Genomic DNA, 18,925 nt, shown 5'->3' with positions numbered 1-18,925 from the left:
TATTATTATGACATATAGTACCTATTGTGTTATAGGAAGATACACTGAGTGGCACATGCTCGCTTCTAACTCACATGTAGCTGTCTGTGTCCAACCAACAAAAACAGTGGACGTTGTGTGGTGGTTTTTGTTGTTATAAAGTGACTCCTAAATGTAAACCAACAACCTCATTTGGAGTTGCAGTCATAGAAAGCAGTCTTTTTCTACTCAGAAAGATAAACTGCAGAATTGGGACCTCAGGAGAGTGTTATATATAAATGAAACTACATGTTGTATTTTATGAGTGATTTAATGTACTGAAAAGTAATTTGGCAAAGTCAATTTATGCCCTACTGACTTTAGAACATACTTTCTGAGAAAGATGAGGTGTGGTTTTGTGTGTTTTGTTATTGTTGTCGTTTTTTTGCCACACTGCGAAACTTGCAGGATTCTTAGTTCCCCTATCAGGGATTACTCTGGCCATGGCAGTGAAAGCCTGGAATCCTAACCATTAGACCACCAGGGAACTCCCTCTTTGTTATGTTTTGATGTTTGCTGAAATACTTTTCCTGTTATGTCCTTATGGCTATCCTGTGAAGTAGATTTTGTTATACTGACTTTGTAATTAAGAATTAGATTTGCTGCAGACTTGTATATACTACTATATATAAAAGAGATAATAAGTACCTGCTGTATAGCACAGGGAACTCCATTCAGTACTCTGTATTGACCTATATGGGAAAAGAATCTTTAAAAAAAAGTGCCATAAATATTTGTTTAATAAAATTAATCTTCACAATAAAAAAATTAGATTTGCTGAATTAAACTTGTTCAGGAGTTAAAAATGTAGGACATGACATCACTTAGGTTTATAACCAGTACTGTCTTGAATTCTAGCAGTTCATTCGTAGAGTTCACAATTTTATGCAGGAGATAAGATATATTGCTGTAATATTAATGACTTAAGAAGTATCATAGTAGTGGTCTGTGTGTGCTTGAAGTGAAGTGAAGTGAAGTCGCTAAGTCGTGTCCAACTCTTCGTGACCCCATGGACCGTAGCCTATCAGGCTCCTCCGTCCATGGGATTTTCCAGGCAAGAGTACTGGAGTGGGTTGCCATTTCCTTCTGCAGGGATCTTCCCCACCCAGGGATTGAACCCCGGTCTCCCGCATTGTAGGCAGACGCTTCTACCATTTGAGCCACCAGGGAAGCCATCATAGTAGTGGTCTTTGTATGCTTACCAGTCTAAAAATACAAATTTGCTTTTTTGCTCCACACAACCTCTGTGTGATCACAACTGCCTCTAAGGCACCATTTGTTAATTCATTCAATTATTCTTTTAATAAATTTGTTGATTATCTTGAATGCCAAACATGAGGAACTGGATATAAAGATAGTGAAGTCTTTACTCCTAATGTATCTTGAGTCTAATAGGAGAGGCAGATATAAAGCCAGTCTACAAATATGTAATAATTATTATGAAGTGGAAAAAAAAACCTTGGAGCTTATAAGAGTAATTGGAAGCCCTACTTAGCCCTAGTGTGATCAGTGAGGAAATGCATCTCTAAGGAAATGTTTAAACTGAGACCTAAAGAATATGAAGGTGTGGACCAGGTAACTCTGGTGGAGCACTGGAGAGAACAGTGATGTAGGCAGAAAGTCACAGTTTTGTACAAAGACTCTGAAATGGGGTAATGTTTATTGTTACAAAAACCTAAGGTGGGGCAATGAGGGGGATGAGAAAGTTTCTTTAAGTGAGGCTGAAGAAATAAGCAGAGCAAGATAAGACAGGGCCTTTTAGGCCTTAGGAAATACAGTAGAAAATTGTTAAAAGATAGGTTTTAAGGGGATTACTTTACAATTTTAAAGATTATTGAGTACTAAATAGAGAATAGTTGGGGAGGCAAATGGTTACATTAAGAGATGATAGTCGCTTGGACTAGGTTGGTGTTAGTGGGAATAGAGAAAGTGGATATATCAACTATACAACCATTTTGGCTATGCAGTTGATAGGGTCTGATGTATTGAATTGGGATAAAAAGAGGAAAGTGGACTTCCCTGGTGGTCCAATGGTTAAGAATCTGCCTGCCAATGCAGGAGACATGGGTTCAGTCCCTGCTCTGAGAAGATTGCACATACTAAGGGGTGAAAAAGCCGGTGGGCAGCAACTACTGTGCCAGAGTGCCTTAAAGTTTGTGCTCTGCAACAAGAGAAGCCACTGCATTGAGCAGCCTGTGCACTGCAAGGAAGAGGAGTCTCTGCTCTAACGAAAATACGTGCACAGCAACAGAGACCCAGCACAGTCAAATACAAATAAATTAAAAAAAATTTTTTAATTTTAAAAGAGGAATGTATTAAAGATGTCATTCAGTTTTCAGATATGAATAACAGAGGATAGTGATGACAGGTTGGGAGGGGTGGTACAAGGAAGAGTCACACCTTTTAGGGAAAAAAATTATTTCATCATAGTAAGTCTGAAAATCCTGTGAGATAATGGAGGTAGGAATGTTAAATAGGTCTGTTAGTGTGTCCTGACTGGAAACTACATTTGATTTATAAAGATGGTATTTAAAGATAGTTGCATGAAATCAGCTGGGGAGCAGAAAAGATGGCCTATGACCGAGTTCTTGAACCATGTAGACAGAATGAGAAACAACCAAAGGAGCCTGAAAAGGTACCAGGAAAAGTGATGTAGCAACAATTTAGATGGAAGGGTGTTTCATGAAAGTGATAATGGTTAACTGTTCAGATCTATTTAGAGTACTGGGAAGGGTAAATTCTTCCCCTTTATCTATTTAACTGCTCCTGTCCAGGTCTTAAACTTAAATACTACTTCTGGGTTAGGAGATTCTACTTTTGATTCTTCTGTTGTGTTTTCTATTTCTTCCATTATATTGATACTTTATTACAGTTACCTGTTTGGCTATCTTGTTTTTCTTCGTTGTTCATTTTCCATGAGGTCGTGAAGACTTACTGTCTTGTTCAACCTTGTGTTTTCAGGTCCTGGCATAGTGTTTTGCACCAAGAACAACTAAGTAAATAATTTTTGGAGTGACTGAATGAGCAGAGTATCTCTTTGGGTCTTATGTGGAAGACATTTTATATCTGAAGGGAAATTCTTCTGTTTCTAAGAATGTGTTTGTAGAATGCATGGAAAAGTCTGTAGGGAGGAAACTAAAACTCACGAGTGTCCATGTGAACATGTGCAGAAAAATACTAAAACTTGGGCTGGAAGGACATTATAGGAGGTGTTTATATTGCGGAAGAGGGAATGAGAATACATAAGAGATTTCGGTTCTTTTTTAATAAATCAAAAGCAAATATGACAGATTTAGGAATTAACTAACTTTTTTGTGTTGTTAATGAAAGTAATCCAGGATCATGGCATAAAATTCGGCTAATAGAAAACCTCTATAATCCTACCTTCCCAGATATAACTTATTAGCATTTTTGGTGCATTTCATTATTTTCTGTATGTGTTGCATTGTATATTCATGTAAATACATTTACTAAGTCATGCAGTTTATATCCTGCTTTTGTTGTATGTTCAAAGCTATTTTAAATATAGCATGGATACAGAAAAATCATGAGGATACAGTTGATTAATTTTCACAACTTGACATGCTTATAAAACAGCTGTATTAAGATATAAAATGTTATTAGCACCTTGGAAACAACCCCCTCAGGTTATTAATTTTTGCTCATTTCGTTTTTGTCTAACCACTTAATAGAATATCCCTGGAGAAATTATTACTGAATTGAGGAAATAGGTATCACAGAGGAGACCATTTGTGAGCTGCTGCCACCAGTGTGGTTAGAAGTTCAACAGTATGTAGGCAAATGCAAACATGTGAGGGTTTTAGGAGTTAGGTTACTGCATTGTTGTGTGTGTGTGTGTGTGTGTGTGTGTGTGTGTGTGTGTGTGTGTGTGTTCGTGTGTTCCTTATATGTGAGTGATAGGAAATACTGGAACCAACTAGTGAAGGAGAGCCTTTTGTGCCAGCCTAGTAGTGAAATAAGAGTACTGAGAATATTTATTTGCAGAAATTTAAAATACATTTTTTTATTTGTAGGCACACAAGTCTCTGAATTTTGTTTCAACGCTGCTTCAGATTACTATGTCGGAACAACTGGATTTACCTGTGAGACAGGCAGGCAAGTTTCCTGAATTATTTTCTTGGATATATGTAAATAATGTTTGAAAGGTTCATAGTTGAATAGCAGAAGTGTCTTGGGAAGATCCTTCGGTGATTTTCTTCCCTGAAAATTGATCTGCCCCCCTTGTGTTTACTACAAACTGTCACAAGTACGTTGATATCTGGTGGCAGAGTTTAAAGGAATGTGATATTTCACTGAATTAAAAAAGAAGCTGGAAAATTGATGAGGTTTACTGCAAGATTCTCCATATTCTGTTTCCTTCCATGATGGATGATTCTAAGATACAAACCTCCAGTTATTTGCTTTTACTGTTTTATTTTAACCATTTAAAAGATACTATTGTTTAGTCCCAGTTTCAACAAAATATTAGTATCAGAGTCTATGAAAATGTGGCATACTACTTCTGATATTATCTGTTAGTCAGCAAAGTAATGGAATTTACATCTTTAATGCTTGTTATTTATTTGCAGGTGTATTTCTTATATGACATATAAAGTCCGAATAACTTTACTGTTCTGGAAAAACCACTTATATTCTGGAGTTACTTTTTGTTGTTCTTTTTCCTTACACCGATTTTGTTTTTTAAAAAAATTTTTCCACTTACTTTATTTAATGTAAACACACCCATTTTCTCTACATAGTGTTAATCTTAAAATTTATATTTTAATGACTAAATGATTTACCTTAATGTTCCGTATGCACTGAAACCTTTCTCAGTTGTTGGAATTTAATATCAGGTCTGTATGGTTAACAATTGTATTCCTAGTGCCTAAAGAATTGCCTGATACAGTGAAGGTACTCAGTAAATGAATGAATGAATGTAAGTTATGACTTTTTTAAAATTGGCATATAAATAGCACAAATTAAATGGGACTTTTGTGTCTATAAAATACAGTAATTTCACTGAACCCTGGTCAACAGTAAATCTTTAAAAAATTTTTCTAGTTAAATAGGAAAAGGTTGGTTTGACTATTTTAACTGTCATTTCTCTTTTCCTCATGAAGTTGATGTTTTCTCCTTTGGCTATTTTTTTAGATAAGAATCTTTGCCTTTAAATCTCAAAATTTTTATTAAGATGTTGAAAGCCTTTAGATTTAGGAAGGACCTTAAGCACATTAGAAACTTGATTATGTGTTTTAGCAAAATTAAATTCTACTAGAAAGTTTTTTTTAGTATGTACAAAGCCAGAAGCAACTGAACTGTGGAACTGGTCCTGATTTTTAAAATATCATCATTACTTTAAAATTTACATCCTTGTAATAACTGAATTATATTGTATAGTGCATGGTATATGGTGGTTTCATTTGTTAGACTTTGAAAGATACATTTACTATCTTTGTAGTAGATAGAGCTCAAGCATTCTGGATGGAGTAGAGTGAATCATGAGGCTCTTGCAGTGCAGTTCCCACTTGTTTATGTGTTTTGTTTGACCAAACACTTTTTAAAATACTGAATCAAAATTGTGCAAATAAGTACATACATCCACTTCTTTGGTGCATTATGATAGAAAGAAATACTCAGAGGCTGATTCTCCCAGTTCTGGAGTCCAAGATTAAGTAGAAACTTTATTGGTATGTGTATGCAGTTTCGTTTTTTAGAATTTTCATTTAGAAAAGAGACTTGGTAAAACAGCTTTCCTACAGAAAATAGGGTGAAAAGTGCTGTGTAAATGCATTGTAAAAACAATTTTGTTTTTAGTTTGCAGAGTTACTGCAGACTGTATGTTTAATAATGACTTTGTGGGTGATTACTGTAGCCAACATTAAATTTTTAGTGCTTTGTCAACTTTTTAAATTACAGAATACAGTATTTTAATTTTAAAAGGATAGCTTTACTAGCAGTGGTTGGTCTGAAAGAAATAAACTGAGGTGTAGACACAGGGATGGTTACAGTGCTTTCACATTCTTTTGTCAAATTGACCTATATTTTAGGTGTTATCTATTTGAAAAATATGATAACGCAGTATTGGCCTGATCGGGAAACAGCACCAGGGGATATATCCCCTTATACTATTCCTGAAGAAGATCGACATTGTATTCGAGAAAATATTGTAGAAGCCATTATCCACTCTCCTGAGCTCATCAGGTATGTATGTATTTTAAACTTAACCATTATTGAAGGTAATAATTTTCAGGGTTTGCAGAAAAGGGGATCTTTCAGAACATAAAAATTGGTTGTTTTGGAGACTTCCCTGGTGATCCAGGGGTTAAGAATCCACCTTACAATGCAGGGTGCGCGGGTTCAGTCCCTGGTTAGGAAACTTTGATCCTACATGTTGTGGAGCAACTAAAGCCTATGTGCCACAACTCCAGAGTCAGGGTACCGCGGTTGAAAGATGCAGCAAAGATCCCTAATGCTGCAACCAAGACCCAGCGCAGCTCCCCCCCCCCGCCAATCTGTCCTTTTTGAAGCGCAAAACTTAAATGCTGTTACAGGAAAATTACTTTTTTGTTGTATTTTCTCACTGCAGTTTAATTTTACATTTATTAAAACCCAAAACTTTAAACTTCATGTCAAATTTGTGAAACATACAAGATGAAAGGGAGCATAGAAAATCATACAATCCTGTCATATACTTTATATTGTATTGATGTTCTAAATGAAACCTGTCAGTTGATGGGGATGAAAAAAAAATACAATTACCTGCATTTGTAACATTTGTTGGGTTTCTTTTAAATCAGTAGTAATAGTTTTTGCTTAGTGACTTGTTTTTTTAATTTATTTTTGGCTGCACTGAGTCTTTGTAGCTTTGCTCAGGCTTTCTCTAGCAGCAGTTGGGGGCTATTTGTTGCGGTGTGCTGGCTTCTCATTGTGGACCACAGGCTCTAGGTACTCAGGCTTCAGTAGTTGCAGCATGTGGGCTCAGTAGTTGGCAGCTTGCATGCTGTAGGGCGCATGGGCTTCAGTAGTTGGGGTGCACGGGCTTAGTTGCTCTGCGGCTTCTGGAATCTTCCTGGACCAGGGATCAAGCCTGTGTCCTCCACATTGGCAGGGGAATTCTTATCCACTGCACTACCTGGAAAGTACAGTTCAGTCACTCAGCTGTGTCCGACTCTTTGTGACCCCATGGACTGCAGCATTCCAGGCTTCCCTGTCCACCAGCTCCCGAAGCTTGCTCAGACTCATGTCCATTGAGTCGGTGATGCCATCCAACCATCTTGTCCTCTGTGGTCCCCTTCTCCTCCTTCCTTCAGTCTTTCCCAGCATCAGGGTCTTTTCCAGTGAGTCAGTTCTTTGCATCAGGTGGCCAGCGTATTGGAGGTTCAGCTTCAGCATCAGTCTTTCCAATGAATATTCAGGACTGATTTCCTTCAGGATTGACTGGTTGGATCTCCTTGCAGTCCAAGGGTCTCTCAAGAGTCCTCTCACCACAATTCAAAAGCATCAATTCTTCAGTGCTCAGCTTTCTTTACGGTCCAGCTCTCACATCCATACATGACTACCAGAAAAACCATAGCTTTCACTAGACGGACCTTTGTCGGCAAAGTAACATCTCTGCTTTTTAATATGCTGTCTGAGTTGGTCACAGCTTCTCTTTCAAGGAGCAAGCGTCCTTTAATTTGTGGCTGCAGTCACCATCTGCAGTGATTTTGGAGCCCAAGAAATAAAGCCTGTCACTGTTTCCATTGTTTCCCCATGTATTTGCCATGAAGTGATGGGACCAGATGCCATGATCTTAGTTTTTTTAATGTTGAGTTTTAAGCCATATATATATATTTGGCTGCTTCGGTTCTTCTTTTGGGCATGTGGGATCTTTCCATTGTGGTGAAGGCTTCTCTAGTTATGGCATGGCTTAGTATTTCTCCCTTCTTATTGTTTATTTTTGACTTTCAGAGTACAGCTTACTACATGCATTCATCATATCATCAAACATGATTATCCAAGTCGCTGGACTGCCATTGTGGACAAAATTGGCTTTTATCTTCAGTCTGACAACAGTGCATGTTGGCTAGGAATTCTTCTTTGCCTCTATCAGCTTGTGAAAAATTATGAGTAAGTATCTCTCAATTCCTGTAGTTCTGAGAAGTAGAAGAAGCTTGGGAAATTTAAGCTAATTGGTTTGAACAACTTAAAATTTCATTTGATCTATATACCAAAGTTAGTGAATTACATGTTGATTTTAATTGTGTCTTCATTTTGAAATAGCATTCTTGCTTTAATTCTGCAGTCTCTTCTGTTGATTCAGCTGTGAAACTCCTTGTGCCCTTTTTTCTTAATCATCTGTTTCCCTATTCAAAACCTAAGTTATCTATAACTCCTCTATATAGACTCCTTAATTTGTGCTGATAAAAGGCCTAAGGATAAGCTCTTTTTAAGATATGAAAGGGGTCAAAATACACTGAGCTTTAGAGCTCTTTTTCTGGCTTTCTGTGAATTTTTATCTTAATTTGAGTTCTTGCTAAGTTTCAAGAACCTACCTCTAATTCTTTAAGAAGAATGTGTTAGAAATTTATTTGATCATTTTTAATCATTGTGTTTGAAGGATTCATAGTCACCTGCTTCAGTGTTGGTGTATTTGAGCAAATTATAGTCTGTGTAAGTACTTAGTATCAGTAAGAAAGATTTAGGGATCATTTTAGACCTGGGTTTAGGGATCAGGAAAAAAAAGTCTAACCTTGCGAAGTTGAGGTATAGCACTAAAAGTAGTAAGCTGAATGTTGTTGAGGTTTTTCTCTTAAGTGTGTGGTGAAAATAATGAAATTGGTAGGCACTTGAAAATTTTGGTGTTAGAAAATTAAAGAGGAAGAAACACTACACCATGATGGTGGCTTTATTTCTAGTCCTAACAGCTACACATTGTGAGCCCTCTAATTCTGGGGCTTGTAGTTAGCCTCTGATATCCTTTCTGGGTCCCACTCAAAGTAGCTGATGAACTGCTGCTTTTGTTCTGAGCAGGAAAGAAATATACCATTTACAGCATTGGTACTGGTGTTTTCTTGTGTTCCCACCAGCTACCCATCTTCCTGCTAAGGGATGTTCCAGCTGTTGCTCCAACCTCTGTCGGAGTGCCAGTTGTTGTAGTTCTGGTAAGTGAGTGACTGAGAGAGAATAACAATAACAAGCTGTCATTGAGAAGGTTCAAGTCTCTCCTGCCCTGTAATCTTTAGCAGGAGAAAGTATGATAGGGATTTTTTAAATGGAAGACATAGGAGACTGCTGCAGTGGTGGAATTTCAGTTTATTTTCAGCCAGTGTTTGTGGAGTTCACAAGGGATCTGTGTGGACTAAAGCTTTTCTAAGAAAATGGATGCAGAAATTGAAAGTTGTGACGGCCTTAGGAGCGTGGATCCTCAGGAAGTGCTTGTCAGTTGAAGGAGCATAGAAGGAACATTTGAAGAGAAAGGCATGTCACACCACGTGGAGTGAGCAAAGAAAGACGTGGAGGTAGAAATGAGACACTGTCTTTACTGGGTAGTGAGGAGACCACTGAATGGTATGGATAACTTCTATTGAGAGGTTGGGGTTCATTTTAAATTAGTAAATTGAGACCTTGTTAAAAGAGGGTTTTGAAAGCCAAGATGGGGAATTTGCATGTGATCTTTTACATGCAAATTGACTTTTTTCTTTTTTTAAAGAGGAAAGTGATTGGCTAGTTTTTGAGAATTCTCTATGAGTATGGTTCATCAGATTGACACTGGTAGTAGGCTTTTATTTGTGGCAAGAGGTGAGCTCCACATCCTATTCCTCCACCATCTTGATCGCTCCATAGGCTTTTATTAGTGTCACATTTTCATGCTTTCAGGAGCTTTCAGGTCTTATGGAATAGTATTTGTATCCTTCCATAAATTATTTTCATGCTCATTTGGATATTGTACCATCCAACTTCCAGGCCACCACTCAGTTTAGAGAGGGAGTTAGGAGAGAAGAATGTCTTAACATGGAATGGGTATTCAAACCATCATACTGTGGGTGATCACCTGGGTTGGATAATGGAGAGAGGGTTGCATACTATAGTTCTCATCTTTGTTGTTATAAGATAATATTGTCAGTAATTAATATAGCTTGTCTAATCAAATTGGAGAGTGCAAATGGCTTCCTTTTGTAAATTGTTACTGTTTTTATTGACTCAAAGAAATGTTCAGATAACCTTTAAATGTATACTAGGTGTAATTTCTCAGCATATTAAATAATATTTAAAATTGTCAGTTAATTGTTTAATCTCAAATCATTATTAGCATGAACATTGCTCTTGTTTTAATCTTGGCAGTTTACTTTGCTTCTCATTTCACCCAGTAGGAAAAACAATCCAGCCTTTTAGGAGTGTCTACCTTTACCTTTAAAAATGTGCTAACACACTCAATTCTTAGATACATTTTCTCCCTTTTGAAAAGCTACTGGTAGATAAAACTGGGGTCTGGTAGGGGAAATCAGTTACTTAAAATTAAAAAAAAAAAAGCCAATAGACCTTTTAACAGTACTGTTAAAATGTTAAAGATCTCTATGGGGGAATGTCTCAATTAGTGAGCACTTCTTTACACATATCTTTGAAGCAAAATGTAATTCAGAATTCAGGATTTTTCAGTTTAGAAAGGTTTAACAAGGTTCACATAATATATATTCTATTTAAATCTGTACCAGTATCCAGGAATCAAACATTTTTTATATATGCTATAAATGTATGAATATTTAGTCCAAATGGGATAAACAGAGATCATCAATATCCTGTTGAGGTCAGGCTTTGTTGCCAGAAAGGTTACCAAAGAACTTCTGATTTATAGTGCTTTTAGAAATAGAATATTTTCTGCTTTACAGATGCCATTTCTTCCTTAATGCTTTTGGTGTGTAAATCACTTAAGGATGGTAATACATAATTATTTTATATCAATAAGCTCCTAAGGTTTAAAAACCAAATCATTGTAGCTCCTCAGTTGTATCAGTATTCTCAGTTAGTGATAACATAGTGAAATGGTTAAAGGGCAGATCCTGAATCTGCTAAGGTTCATACCTAGATATATATATTGGGGAAAGTATTTAATTTCTCTGTACCTCAGTTTCCTCAGCTATAGAAGTGAGAATATTAATGAGGCCTTGAAAGTTATTTACCTCATAATAAATGCTCAGTAAATTTTAGATGTTCCGTTGTTATTTGAGGTTTTTCTCAAGTTGCTGTTTGCCTATGGTTTAATTCCATAATAGGTTTTTCATCTAGAACTATAAAATTGCTTAGAAAATATTTTGCTTTTATCTGTATAAACAGGCAAGTAGTTTAAATTTATATCTCATATTTATAAATAAAATTGTAAGTAAATTCTCACAGAATTAGTTTGTATTCCTACCCAAAGGTATAAGAAACCAGAGGAGCGGAGTCCATTGGTAGCAGCAATGCAGCATTTCCTGCCAGTTCTGAAGGACCGTTTCATCCAGCTTCTTTCTGATCAGTCTGATCAGTCTGTCCTCATTCAGAAACAGATTTTCAAGATCTTCTATGCTCTTGTTCAGGTAATTTTATAAAGTAGTTTTTAATATATAAAGTCAGCTATCATTTGACACCTTAAATGATAAAGAATATCTTTCCGCTTAAGAATTCACAAAACTGAAAATCAGTTCTTAGAGTTTACATCTAACACGTGCTTTGTCATGCCATATATGTGTAGGTTGTCCCACTAATTACAAAACCTATTCCTAAGCTTGACACAAAATCATTAATACTGTGGGTTTGACTTTGTATATTCTAAATCTTCCTGGGATAAAAGACCCAACTAAGGGAATGGTGGTATCTGTAGTCTCAGTGGACTGTAATTACGTATGAAACAGAGTTTTCAATTAGGATTAAAATTCTTGCTCTTCTTGTGCCACATGGCCAAAGAAAGATTTGTCTCATCTGCCAGGATCTTTGGTTCAATTCATACCATTACTTATTTTTTATAAATCTCATTTAAATAGACCTGTGACTTTATTTCCACTAAGGTTAGTATAACTGACTCACTGCCATTGTTTGGTTAGATTGTTCATGCTATTGCTAGATCTTTAAAGATAATCTAATATCTTTCTAATGACTCCTTATATAAATTTTAAAGAAATGAAAGTTCTTTTTATAAGTTATTCTAGGGCATAGAACCCAACTGACTTTTTGAGACTAGCATACCCTGAAATCAAAATATAGTACTGGCTCATTTGTGAAAATAGAGGTCCTGAAATGCTAAATAGGATATTGATTTTATGCTCCTATTAAGTGATATGATTTATCCCAGAAACATCAGAATATCAAGAGTGAAAAAGCAGTTTTTGTGATTAAGTTTTATATTATGCAAAAAGACCTGTAAACAGTCTTTAAGGATGGTAGATAAAGTATTTGATAAAATAATCATTTCTGCTTTAAAAAAATATAATAAGTATCCTCGAATAGAAATTTCCTTAACTCAATAAAAGATACCGTACCTTATGGTGAAAATTAGTAGAATAAGACAAGGATGCTCACTATCTTTGCCACAGTTGACCATTGTACATAAACTAACCAAATCAGCCAGATGAAGAATTTGCCTATCTACTAAAAGAGGAAATGTGGATTGCATGAAGTATGTTTTTTAGGTTTTATAAAGAATAAAAGGAAGTTGGATTTTCTTTTGTAAAGATTTTAAAATATTGATTCTTGATTTTAATTCAGTATACATTACCACTGGAGCTGATAAACCAACAGAATCTGACAGAATGGATAGAAATTTTAAAGACTGTTGTGAACAGGGATGTACCTAATGTAAGTGTATTTCCTATATCACTGAACTTAAATATTTAGTTACCTTTTGAGAATTGTAATTGATATTTCCTAAAACAGTTTGTGAATTTATGTATTTTGTGATGCAAATTTTTCTAAATACACGTCTCATTTGTTTATATATGTGAGTATATTAAGGAAAAATTATAAGTGCTTATAAAAAAATTTAAAGTGCTTATATATAGCTTGTTTTTTCCATCCTAATTCTCTGTTTCTTCAGTTTTTGAGCTCATAAAATGTATCACCTGACATAGTTAGAAATTTTTTTCTTGTAGTGAGAACTTTTAAATCTACTGTCTTAGCAGCCTTCAGATAAACAATATTTTTTTGTTATTTATCAAATCTATAGATACCATGTGCCCAGAATTTATCTATCATGTAACTGGAAATTTGTACCTTTATACCATCTTCCAAAACTTACTGTAGTAAACATTTTGCAGTTTATACATATATCAAATTATTCTGTTTATACCTTAAACTAATACAATGTTAGATATCAATTATATCTCAAAAAGAAACAAAGAGCCCATAGCTGGATTTTAGCCTAGTGATTTGTCAGACTTGGATGAACTGAAGGGGAGCTTGATTTACAAGTTGGTCAGACTTTGTTGTTAGTTATATTACTTGGTTTTTAAATAACAACCTCATAGAGATCTAACTCAAATACTATAAAATTCACTATTTTAGTGTACAATTCATTGGTTTTTTAGTCCCAAAAAACAGAATTGTCCATAAATAAAAAATGTTATTTTTTTCACATTTAATAACAATTTTTTAAATAACCACAATTTTTCTTTATAATCTAGTTTTCTAGAGAGGTAGCGAATTTTCAATTCCTGAATCCCTATTGTGTTTTAAGTACTTTTGCATACCTTGCTTATCTAATCTTAAAAAAAAAATCCTGAATTTATTTTAAACAGAGGAATAGAAGGGTTATGTAATTTACCAACATAATTCTTTTTAGTGGGATAAGTGAGACTGATCTCCTGTTTTGTAATTTATTGCTCAAATTTTTATTTTAAAAATATGCCAAAGAAGTAAATAGGACCTTCCTTCCACTCCATAGAAAAGTGATTTGATGTGTTATTTTCTGTATACATTTAAAAGGTATAAAATATAACTTTTAAGAGTTTTCATAACTATATTCTGCACCTTTTTTGGTATTATTTGTAACAATAAACATGCACATATAAGTAAACAGTTTGAGTTATAATAGTCATATTCACTCAAGTAACAATCACCTAGAATATTTGCTCATGGCTGGATCTAGTCATTCTACCATCACTATTCTAATTTCTAGCACCATATATTAATTTTGCCTGCATAGAATCTAATAAAAGGTGATTTTTTTGTATCTACTTTTACTTAATATACTTATGATGCATTCATGTTGTGTTACAGTAGTTATTTCCTTTTTATTGACAAGTGGTATCCCATTGTAAGGATGTACTATATTTATTTACAAGTTAATGTGTATCTGGGTGGTTTCAAGATTTTAGTGTTACCAATAAGGCTGCTATGAATGTGTATGTTTAATTTTATAAATAACTTCCAAAGTAGTTGTATCATTGCTGTCACTGGCAGTGTATGGAAGTTTTGGTTGTTTCACAGTCTCATTTCTTTGTCTTTAAAGATATGTCATGGCTGTCTTAGGTTAGTAATATAATGAGCCAGTTCATTCTTTCAATGGTTGTGTAGTAGTCTGTTAATGGATGTTCCATAGTTAAACATCTCCTTATTAATGAATGTTTAGTTCTTGGCATTTTTCTCTGTTACAAATAGTTTTGTAAATGAATATTTTCATCTGTTTATACTTTTGTATTTAAACTAGTATTTCTGAAAGTAGATTTTTAAAATGGAGTTTTTTTGTGCCCTTTTGATTTGTGCCCTTTAACTATACTGGTTTTAGTTAAGCTGCTTGCCCAGGCCTTGATTTGTATTATTTGGATCATGACTAAAATGTTTTTGAGTTTAAACTTTTATAAGACTTTGAAAAAGCATGTCCTTTGTAACTAAGTAGTGAAGCAAAACGCCTCTTATAAACAAAGGTTAGTACTTTTCCAAGTATAGCCTTTTATAATGAAAGGCCAATGTTGGAGGAGCATTCATGTTTTTGTGAATCTGTTCCGAACTCATACTATTCCTTTTAGATTATATTGTCTGTCATTAAATAAACGTCTCTTTAAAGGAAACACTTCAAGTTGAAGAAGATGATAGACCTGAGTTACCATGGTGGAAATGTAAGAAGTGGGCTTTACATATCTTAGCAAGGCTTTTTGAAAGGTAAACACTTCTCATTATGTGATAACTTAAGTTGTTTTTTTTTAATCTTCATGATTTGGGGCTTTTTTAATAAGTGCTGATATAAAACATTGTAAAGACATGATGGGCATTTTATTTTTTTTTATGATGGGCATCTTAATGTTCTTTTAGGTATGGAAGTCCTGGCAATGTTTCCAAAGAGTACAATGAATTTGCTGAAGTATTTCTGAAGGCATTTGCTGTTGGTGTCCAACAAGTAAGTTTAAGATAATTTTTCCATGTAAAAACATGGTGCTGTTAATTTATCTTGCTTATTTCTAGTTTCTTTGTCATCCAAAGATTGCATGTAGCAGTCTTTAACGTCTTGAACACTGTAGTTAGCAAATGTTTTGGTCTCAGGACCTCCTTACAATCTGGATTATGGATTATATGTAGTGATATTTACCTTTTTAAAAACTGAGACAAAATTTAACAATATTAATTTATTTAAAAGTAATAGCAAACCTATCACATATTAATAGAATACATGCTTTTTGTTGTTGTTGAAAATAGCTCTTTTCCAAAATGAAAAATTTTTAGTAGAAGGAAATGGCATCGTTGCACATTTTTACTAATATCTTTAATATCTGCCTTAACTAAAAGGTAGCCATATACCACATCTACCTCTCTATTCATTGTTTTAATTTGTTCTAATGGAAGTAAATAAAGATAATTTGATCTCAAAGATAAGAAGTTGAAAAACGAAAGACGGATTTAATATACTTTTCACATAATTGTGGAAATTTTTTCTATCATACCAACATTTGACAGTGGTATTTTCTTAAAGGTTAACTGCAATGTAGAGTTTGAAACTATAGCAATAAACATCTCATATTCCGTTATATTAGCATTCATTGGTTTGGTATTGTACTTTCAATGGGTCTTTTATCCATATATGATTTTATAATCCTGCCTTGGTCATTGGAAAATATTGACTTAGTGGGTCAGTGGCAATTTTCTGAATGTTAATTGATTTCATTATGTAACTTTAAAAATTTTCATTCATTCATATCACCATTGATCTTATCAGAAGTGTCTTTAAATATTTAAAAGCTGTCAAGTGGAACTAAAGTGGTGGGTGTAAGATTTTGAGAATTCTAGTTTTGCTTGAAGTCTCGGATTTTAACACCAGTAACATATTCTCACTTCAGTGAGAGGCTCATTTTCATTTTTGAGGGAAAAAAAAATTGCCATATACACAAGTCTAAATAACCATAATTTATCAATCAGTTTTTCTTTCAAGCTTATGATATTTGTTGGAAAAAACTTTTTCAATTCTGACTCTTGTTTCTCTTTGAAATGAATCTTTCGCCTTTTACTGAAGGTTCACCTGGGGAGGGGTAGGCAAGTGTTGCTTCATTTTTTTTGAGGCCTTGTGAGATAAACAAGGCCCCCCCAAAAAAGCTGTTTCCACTTTTCTTCCAAGGATTGTACTTTGGCATGTAGCAGAAGTGCTGCATGTATGCTTTCCATTTATTAATATTTATATTACTGGTTCATAAAGGACATTCTTAGGAAAGTTTGTTCTGTGATGATGCGGCTGTAAAGAACATGATGACCCGTTAGTGTGCTTCAGGGCCCCTCTGTTGACTCATGTTGGGCACCTGAAGTTTCACCACCACTGTGTATCATTGATGCAAGTGTCAACACAGTAAAAAGGGCAGATAATGTCTGAGCATTATTATGGAAGTAGTTTTGACTTGTCAGACCCTCCGAGGTCTGTGGACCATATTTTAACAACTGCTATTCTCAAATATCAAAGATGAATTAGAACTCTTAGCAGTCATTAATTGCTTTAATGGTCTGGGTAAGCTTTTCCTAAAAGCTGATTTTAACAATGTAGTGCTGTCTCAGTGGTGTGTTCATAAATAGCATATGATTTTCTCTTCTTGTATTTAATCAGAAACTCATCCTTTGATGTACAATGTTACTTCAATTTGTTTATTTTACTTTGGGAATAAATATAGTTCTCCAATACATAATTTTAAAAATTACTTCCTCTTTTAATAAAATCTGGTGGTTATTTTATGATGATCTGGGTAGTGTCAGATGTTTTTGCTAGCTTGTAAATGGTTAAACTCTGTTTAAGCTTTGGTTTTGATCAAAATTTTTTTCAAAGGTTTTATTGAAGGTGTTATATCAGTACAAGGAGAAGCAATATATGGCTCCCCGAGTTTTACAACAGACGTTAAATTATATTAACCAAGGAGTTTCCCATGCTCTCACCTGGAAGAATCTGAAGCCTCATATACAAGTAACAATTTTCTATCTGAACTATTTTTCTAGAAAATATTTTGGCAATAACATTAATTACCAAAAAGGATGAAAAAAAAAAAAAAACATTTTTTTTATGTGTGTTACTTGGTCTAGTTCTGGTAGTTTTATATTAGAAAAATAAAGTAACACCCTGAAAAACTTCATAAAAGGTATTTTGTGAATATTCATATTATTTGTTTAATCTGAAACTATTGCCTTAAAATTTGCCTTTAAGTTCTTACTGTTAGATCATGATTAGTTTAACACGACTAGTTAACATGTAATTTGGAACAGACAAAGGACTATTGCACCAAATTACTTTTGAGGCTAATTGGCTTATATACTCTTTCCAGTGTATTTGCTTTGTTTTTAACTGTACGGTTTGATGGACTAAAATTTCACTTTGTATTTTCTAAGAATACTTAATTGCTATCTATGTATACATGTCTTATTTTATGACATGTGCCTTACCCTTGTTGCACAGAGGGTAAGAATATACACGTTGGTGGTTGATCTGAGAATGCATTTTAATGCATTTATTTATATTTTACTGAAGTTTGATATTAAGCTTTAAAACACGTGCTGTAGAGTTATTTTTATTTTAGTACTTATTAGAAGTTTGAAAGTTTAAATTTGAAAACTGAATTAAGGTTACTTTTTTAACTTTTAAATTGCAGGGCATTATCCAAGATGTTATTTTTCCATTGATGTGCTATACAGATGCTGATGAGGAACTTTGGCAAGAAGACCCTTATGAATATATACGCATGAAGTTTGGTGAGGACATTTCACTTTTTTAGAAGCAAAATATGTCAGTAGTTAAGGTTCTATATGATAAACCTTGAATGTTAAGGCCTCACCTTTGGAACTGAAAAATCTTCCATTATTTTAATATAATTTATCCATTGTTAAGTCATTTGGGAAGCTTTTCATTAGTTTGGTGATTTGATAATGATAATTCTCATTTTTAGCAGCTGTAAATACAATAGTGTTAGTAGGTTATGACTGTTGGATATACCTCTGGCACATGCCAAAATTGTTAGAAATTCAAGGGTACACCCTAACACTAAGTATCTAAACTGCTTTTGGATCCCACGTCGGTCATCATGTATATGGAAATTGAGAAGATGCGTACTGGAAGCTGGAGTCATACGGAGTCTCTGCATGGAACTAAAGAATTGTAATTTGGCTAATGTTGAGTGTTAGTCTTTCTTCCTACCAAAATCTTATGTACTTTCAGTAGTTTGTATTTTTGTGACCCCATTGTGAAAATTCTCAAAGTAGTGAGGTTTCTTATGATAGAAAATAATCATTGGGAGAAGTTAATGGATTAAGATTTAATTTATACAGGAAAGACAAGGCATTAGGCTTTTGCAAAATTCTGTGGAGATCTGGGTTTGTTTTGATGCTCGTCTTCTGTGAAGAATTAGCAAAAATTTAAGGTCTTTTTTTGTTATCACTGAGCATCATTTGTAAATTATATGAAAATGTTCAATGAAAAATTTGACAGTACTATTTT

At 34.3% G+C, this 18,925-nt stretch overlaps 1 protein-coding gene and 1 non-coding gene across 3 annotated transcripts in view; both read left to right on the top strand.

Moving 5' to 3' along the window:
• IPO7 (importin 7) overlaps positions 1 to 18,925 on the top strand; it is a 44,554-nt gene that overhangs the window by 9,498 nt on the left and 16,131 nt on the right. For both annotated transcript variants that reach the window (XM_081540692.1, XM_081540691.1), the window contains exons 2-10: positions 4,053 to 4,134; positions 6,069 to 6,222; positions 7,972 to 8,130; positions 11,420 to 11,576; positions 12,742 to 12,831; positions 15,038 to 15,132; positions 15,283 to 15,367; positions 17,270 to 17,404; positions 18,084 to 18,183. In XM_081540692.1, coding sequence (XP_081396818.1) covers positions 4,053 to 4,134; positions 6,069 to 6,222; positions 7,972 to 8,130; positions 11,420 to 11,576; positions 12,742 to 12,831; positions 15,038 to 15,132; positions 15,283 to 15,367; positions 17,270 to 17,404; positions 18,084 to 18,183 — 1,057 coding nt within the window. The remainder of the gene's footprint in view (positions 1 to 4,052; positions 4,135 to 6,068; positions 6,223 to 7,971; positions 8,131 to 11,419; positions 11,577 to 12,741; positions 12,832 to 15,037; positions 15,133 to 15,282; positions 15,368 to 17,269; positions 17,405 to 18,083; positions 18,184 to 18,925) is intronic.
• Positions 16,429 to 16,541, top strand: LOC145527991 (U5 spliceosomal RNA). Its single transcript, XR_014070071.1, has one exon. It is a non-coding gene; the product is annotated as a U5 spliceosomal RNA (small nuclear RNA).

Source organism: Giraffa tippelskirchi, chromosome 11 (assembly GCF_054371585.1).
Source record: "Giraffa tippelskirchi isolate mGirTip1 chromosome 11, T2T-mGirTip1v1.2.pri, whole genome shotgun sequence".
Lineage (NCBI taxonomy): Eukaryota > Metazoa > Chordata > Mammalia > Artiodactyla > Giraffidae > Giraffa > Giraffa tippelskirchi.
The sequence above is the reverse complement of the archived record's forward strand: the minus strand, read 5'-3'. Positions and strand labels throughout refer to the sequence as shown.